Raw genomic sequence first — 6,651 nt, 5'->3', positions numbered from 1 at the left:
GGGAAAGAGGTCTCTTCCTCCATCCCTCTCCCTCTCTCTCTCTCCCTGTCCCTGTTTCCCTGTTCCGTTCTCCCACTCCCTCTCTCCTGCTCCCTTGTCTCTGCCACTCCCTCCATCTCTCCCTCTCTGGGAGGGAGTGAGGGCGAGGGAGAGATGGAGGGAGAAGGAGTGACAGAGGGAGGGAGAGGGAGAGAGGAAGGGAAAGGGTGAGGGAAGGAGAGGGAGAGACGGAGGAGAGAGGGAGAGGGAGGGAGGAAGAGACCAGTTTCCCTCTCCGTCTCTCCCTCACTCTTTCTCCCTCTCTATCTCTCTCTCCCTCTGTCCCTCTCTCTCTTCCTCTCTCCCTGTCCCTCCATCTCTCCCTCTCCCTCTCTCCCTCTCCCTTATCTCTGCCTCACCCTCCATCTCTCCCTATCTGGGAAGGAGTGAGGGAGATGGAGACAAGGAGGGAGAGGGAGAGTTGGTGGGAGAGGCAGAGGGAGGAGAAGGAGGGAGGGAGAGGGAGGGAGGGAGAGACGTCTTCGCTCCATCCCTCTATCCCTCTCTCCCTCTCCCCCCTCTCTCTCCCTCTCCCCCCTCCCTCTCCTGCTCTCTCTCCCTTTCCCATCACCACCTTCCCTCTCCAGAGAGGGAAGGAGGTGGAGGGAGAGGGAGAGGGAAACAGGGAGAGGGAGAGTGGAACCAGAAAACAGGGACAGGGAGAGAGGGAGGGAGAGGGAGAGAAGGAGGACAGAGGGAGAGGGAGGGAGGAAGAGACCTCGTTCCCTCTCCCTCTCCCCCCCTCCTCTCCATATCTCTCTCCCTCTCTTCCTCTCCCTCCCTCACCCTCTCCCTCCATCTCTCCCTCTCCCTTATCTCTGCCTCTCCCTCCATCTCTCCCTCTCCCTTATCTCTGCCTCTCCCTCCATCTCTCCCTCTCTGGGAGAGAGTGAGGGAGATGGAGAGACGGAGGTAGAGGGAGAGATGGAGGGAGAGGGAGAGAGAGGAGAAGGAGGGAGGGAGAGGAAGAGAGGGAGGGAGAGAGGGATAGAGGGAGGGAAGGAGAGACGTCTTTCGCTCCCTCCCTCTATCCCTCTCTCCCTCTCCCCCCCCCTCCTGCTCTCTCTCCATGTCCCTACACCTCCTTCCCTCTCCAGAGAGGGAAGGAGGTGGAGGGAGAGGGAGAGGGAAAAGGTAGAGGGAGAGCGTGCGGAACAGTGAAACAGGGACAGGGAGAGAGGAAGGGAGAGAGGGAGAGGGAAGAGGGACAAGGGAGGTGGGAGGAGGGAGGGGAGGCGGGAGAACGACGGGGGAGAGGCAGGAGAGAGAGGGAGGGGGAGAGGGAGGGGGGAGAGTTAGGGGGAGACGGAGGTGGAGAGGGAGCGGGGAGAGGGACGGGGAGGAGGGAGAGGGAGGGGAGAGGGAGGGGGAGAGGGAGGAGGGAGAGTGTGAAAGAGATTTTCCCTACTGCTTTCTCTTTTTTCTGCTTCAACAAACACCAGGCGCCTTTTAGATCAGCCCTGAAGTCAACGTTGATGCTTGGACAGCCTGACCTCCCCACTGACTTCCAGCCCAGGACCACCACTGGGAGATGAAGTCTGCGGGACCTTGGGCGCAGGCTGCACAGGCACCTCCTCTGATGCCCAATCTCTCCTCGTTTACTAGGCACCCGACTCTCCCCTCCTTGACTCCCCAAGATTTGGGGCCTTTTAAATACGTGTCGATAATGCCATGAGCTACTATTTAACTCTTCCACGGGGACCCATCTCCCAAAATGCAGTGGTTTTCAGCCTTGGCTGCACTAGAGAACCCCCAGGGAAGGGAGAGACATCTCTCCCTCCCTCTCTCTCTCTCTCCCTCTGTACTTCTGTCTACCTCTCTCCCTCTCCCTCTCCCTGTGGGGTGATGCCCGATGAGCTCAGAATCGCAGATGGCCCCCCCCATCCCCTCTCTGTGGCTTGCATGGGGGATGGACCTTCTCAGTGTGGCCCGGGCATGGCCTTGACATTCAGATATCGGGTCCTGCATGGACACTTTTGTTTGTTCCATAGCACATGTGGCTGCAGTCTGTGCTTCTGTAGATGGGGGCTGTGCATGAGCCCTTCATCTTCCTCGCAGACACCACTGGTGCTCGCTCGGCCTCGCGGGTGATGTGGGGGGCACGGGGGACCGTCTTGTGTCCCCACCTTCTTGGGCTACAGACAGACCACGCTGGTCCTGTGGTGACTGGGGGCTCCCAGGAGAACCCCACTGCAGACCGGAGAGGTGACCCCAGAGAAGGTGGCGTACACCTGGGGCTGGGCCTCATCAGTGAGCCATGGGCCACCTCCAGCAACAGGTGTCTCACTGTCCACGAGCTGGGTGTTCAGGTGCCGTGGGGATGAGCTACTGTCTGCACGGCAGCCGTGTTTGTCTTGTTGAGCCCACGGAGGCCCCTTGGTGGCTCCTGGAGAGCCTGGCTGCATTTCTTCCTGCTCTTGGCCTTAGAGCCCATCACATTCATGCCGTTTCTGGTTCCAAAAGGACCTGTGTTAATAAAGACCACGTGTTAGGACAGCACCAAAGTGTCTAGAAATCTGGGCCAGGAGGAGGAGGGAGGGGGATTGGCTGTGCCGGCCAGTCACCTGGGAGCCCTGCCCGCCTGCAGAGACCTGGCCCAGGTCCTGCGGGGAGGGCGTGGCCCACGGTCCCCAGCGCCTTCCGTCTCTGGGTTCCAGGAGAACTGCATGATCCTCAGGGATCTGGTGAGGCTGCAGGCCCTGAAGTCCTACCTGCTGGGGTTCCGCACGCGTGCCGACTCCGTGCTGGAGATGAACATGGACAAGACCAGCCAGGTGGTGGCCAGTGTCCTAGGTAACACCTCTTCCCCGAGTCCCAGTGGGGACAGGGGTCAGGCGGACCTTGACCAGATGTGGTGTTGCCTGAGACCACACTGTGTCAGCCCTTGGGGGTCGCCTTCCCAGACCCTTCATTCTGCCTCGAGGGGCGTGGGGTAAGGGGTGGCTGGGGGCCCGCCCCAGGGATGTAGCCGAGCCTCTCCCCTCTGCCCGCAGGTGAGCTGGCCCAGAAGCTGAAGCCCCTCAGGGAGCAGGAGCGGCCGTGATCCTGGAGCCGAGTGCCAGAGGCGGGGCCTGCACTTTGACGGCCCCATCAACGCCTGGGACCTGCGCTACTACATGAACCAGGGGGAGGAGACGCGCTACCACGTGGACCAGTACCTGCTCAATGAGTCCTTCCCCATGCAGGTGGTCACATGCGGGCTGCTGGGCATCTCCCAGGAGCTGCTGGGGCTGACCTTCCACCTGGAGGAGGGCACCAACATGTGTCATGAAGATGTGAGGCTCTCAACGGTCTGGGACGCGGCATCGGGCAAGGTCATCCATCAGCAAGTTCTACCTGACCTCTATCCTCGGTGCGTGCGTGGGGGAACCTGTCGGCCGTGGGCTGGGGCTCCTCTGTGGAAGTGGGGCCCCACCCATGTCCCTCCTCAGGGAGGGGAAGTCAGGGCACGCGGCCTGCTTCGGCCTGCAGCAGGACTGCCTACAGCACGATGGGAGCTGCCAGATCGCCATCGTGGCCATGGTGGCCAACCTCACCAAGCCTACGCCCAACCTACCCTCCCTGCTGCAGCATGATGAGCGGGAGACCAACTTCCACGACTTCGGGCACGCAATGCACCAGCTCTTCTCCCAGGCGCAGGGCTGCAGGCAGCGGGTGGGGAGGGCCCGGGCACGCATGGTCCTCAGGCAGACCCTCGCCATGGGATTCTTTCACTGACATCACCCCGCACGTGGTAACGCCCTCGGTGTCAGCTTCCATCATCAAACCCCAGGCACTGGGCGCATAAACAATGGAAATGGATGTCCTCGAGGCTCTAGAGGCTGGAAGACCCAGATCAAGGTGTCAGGGCTGGTTCCCTGCATGTTAAATACATGTACTCAAGAGTTGCCTTTAAAAAAGACAAAAGAAGGGCTTCCCTGGTGGCGCAGTGGTTGGGAGTCCGTCTGACGATGCAGGGGACGCGGGTTCGTGCCCCGGTCTGGGAAGATCCCACATGCCGCGGAGTGGCTGGGCCCGTGAGCCGTGGCCGCTGAGCCTGCACGTCTGGAGCCTGTGCTCCGCAACGGGAGAGGCCACAGCAGTGAGAGGCCCACGTACCGCAAAATTAAAAAAAGACAAAAGAAAAGAAAGGAACGTTGCCTGCAAGTCTGCTGACAGCCGGTGATGAGAACCAGAGGGAAGGCTCTGGGGCCGGGGGTGCAGTGCCCTGTGAGCTCTGGGGCTGCTGCCAGTCTCCGTGGAAGCTCAGCAAGTCCCAGTGACTTCCCCACGTGGGGGGCGCCAGCTGAGCGTCTGGGCCCAGGACCCACTGCTCGTTCAGTCTTCCTGTGGTCAGCCCTTCATCCTGAGAGCGACACTCTCACAAGCTGCACCAGGGCGCGTGGGGACAGTTTACTGAGCTGTACAGACGTCACTACTGCTTTGGACCATTTCCATCACCCTGAAAATGTCCCTCACGCCCTCTATCACTCCATCCCCTCGCCAGCCCCCGACAGCCAGGAACCCACTCGCTGACTCTGTGGATCTACCTGCTCTGGACGTTTCTCCTCAGTGGGGTCATGCCCTGTGTGTCCTTCTGTGTATGACTTCTCTCGCTGAGCATCGTGTTCTCAGGGTGTATCGACGTGGCAGCGAGTGTCAGGGCTTCACCGCATTGCATGGCTGAGGGACGTAAAGAAGACAAGAGAAAAGAAAAGAACGTTGCATGGAAGTCTGGTGACAGCCGGTGATGAGAACCAGAGGGAAGGCTCTGGGGCCGGGGGCACCGTGCCCTGTGAGGCCCTGGTGCTGCTGCCAGTCTTGGTGGGGCATGGGCAGCACCGTCCCTCAGGAGCTGCTGGACAAGCTCATCAAGTCCCAGCAGGCCATCCCAGATGCGGCCGGACTGAGGGAAGGGAAGGGGGCTTCCGGTCTGCCAGGCTGGAAAGCACGGCCTGGACATGGTGCCAGCCCCCTGTCTCCTTCCTCCCACCCCCCAGGCCTCTTTAACCTGCGCCAGATCATCCTGGCCAAGGTGGTTCAGGCCCTGCACACGCAGACGCCCGCAGACCCTGCCCAGGAGAATGCCCGCCACTGCCAGGAGATCCTGGGGTTCCCAGCCACGCCAGGTAGCCAAGCGTGCACCGGGCCCACGTTAGTGATCAGTTGGCGGCTACTGCCCAGGTCAAGAGGATCGTCTGGTGGTGTGTGAAGGGGGACCGACTGACGGGCTCCGGCCTAGGCCTGCTGACCTCTGGCCTCTTCCTGCCACGGTTTCTTTGCTGGTCCCTTCAGCTGTGGCCCGCAGAGTCCGAGGGTGGGGTGGGAGGCTCTGCACGTGCTTTCTAGAGAGCCTGGAAGAGGCAGGAGAGGGCTTCACATCCCGGACAGAACGCATCGACGAGGTTTGCCCATGCGTGTCGGTGCAGACACGCGGTTCACTCCCTCGTGAGCGCTTTAACCAGCGATCTCCCCGTGGTGGAGGGCGAGCCCTGACTCATCTCTCGCAGCCTCAGCAGCTGACCTTGTAAGAGGCTTAGGAGTGAACCCTCGTGAGCTTCAGCAGAAAGTCGGCAAAGATTTATTTGTGCCCCACCACTGAACTGCCAGCAAGGTCCCCGTTTTCTAGAAGTGTTGAGCCAATACCCTCTCTAGTGGCAGGGGACTCAGACAAGGCTGCTTTGAGGCCCCCACCCCAGCTCTGGGGCAGGGGCACTGAGCGGCCAGGGTGCCGGGCAGGAGCCTCTCCACATGTGTCCCAGTGACCCACCTGCCTGCGACCTTTGGCCGCCTGGCAGGAAGCTATGACACCCAGTCCTATCGCTATTTGTGCAGCGAGGTGTACTCTGCAGACATGTTCCACACACACTTCAAGTAGGAGGGCGTCCTGATTGGCAAGGTGAGAGGCCGGCCTGCTGCGCAGACCAAGAAGGAGCTCTTTGGCCTGGGCCTAGATGTTGTGCCACCCCCCTGGGCCTGCTGGGCTCTGAGGGCCCTGCCCTGGACCCCCTGCTCCCCTGCCCTTCGTTCAGTCACAATAGAGGTGGCCACACCCACACCCTCAGTGAAGGTGGAGTTCCACCCTCCTGCAACCCCGCCCCCTCTCCGCAGGTTCCCATGGACTACAGAAGCTGCATCCTGAGTCCAGGGGGTTCCAAGGATGCCAAGGGCAGACATGATGGCCTTAAATGAGTCGCAGAGGCCTTAAGTGGTCTTTTGTGGTTGGGCTCACCTCTTATGTTTCAGTGAACTTTGAGAGAAGACAGGGCCTGGGAGCTGCAGCCTCACAGTTGGGCTCCACAGTAAGATGTGTGGGACAGACCTCAAACTGACCCAAAACATGGAGCAATACCAGCCATCTAGAGGTCTAAAAGAGAGCCACTGCAGCTAGCCCATAGGTCCAAGAAAAATAAATTCTTATTTATGTAACTGAGTTTTGGGGAGATTTGTTCCAAAGCATTATCACAGCAAGAGCTGACTAATACAACATCCTCCAAATCACTGCTATGTACATGGCTGCCACCATGCCTACATGTAAGGCAATTGTGTCCTCAAACTTTGAGAATTCTTGGTGCCTCTCCAACACAATGTACATGGCTAAAGTATCCCCAAATAACTTCACTAATGTACCAC

The 6,651-nt window shown here is 60.0% G+C and overlaps 1 protein-coding gene and 1 pseudogene across 1 annotated transcript; one reads left to right on the top strand and one right to left on the bottom strand.

Annotated features, from left to right (window-relative positions):
• LOC103085314 (serine/arginine-rich splicing factor 3 pseudogene) overlaps positions 1 to 2,007 on the bottom strand; it is a 3,558-nt pseudogene extending 1,551 nt beyond the window's left edge.
• Positions 2,008 to 2,060: 53 nt separating this feature from the next.
• On the top strand, positions 2,061 to 6,210 carry LOC103085030 (thimet oligopeptidase-like). The gene is given in 9 exon segments (XM_082931433.1): positions 2,061 to 2,348; positions 2,532 to 2,832; positions 3,033 to 3,075; positions 3,077 to 3,391; positions 3,471 to 3,693; positions 4,763 to 4,906; positions 5,012 to 5,147; positions 5,781 to 5,917; positions 6,130 to 6,210. Coding segments are annotated over 9 exon segments (1,668 nt in total).
• The last annotated feature ends 441 nt before the right edge of the window (positions 6,211 to 6,651 follow it).

Source organism: Lipotes vexillifer, unplaced genomic scaffold (assembly GCF_000442215.2).
Source record: "Lipotes vexillifer unplaced genomic scaffold, Lipotes_vexillifer_v1.1 scaffold466, whole genome shotgun sequence".
NCBI lineage: Eukaryota > Metazoa > Chordata > Mammalia > Artiodactyla > Lipotidae > Lipotes > Lipotes vexillifer.
The sequence above is the reverse complement of the archived record's forward strand: the minus strand, read 5'-3'. Positions and strand labels throughout refer to the sequence as shown.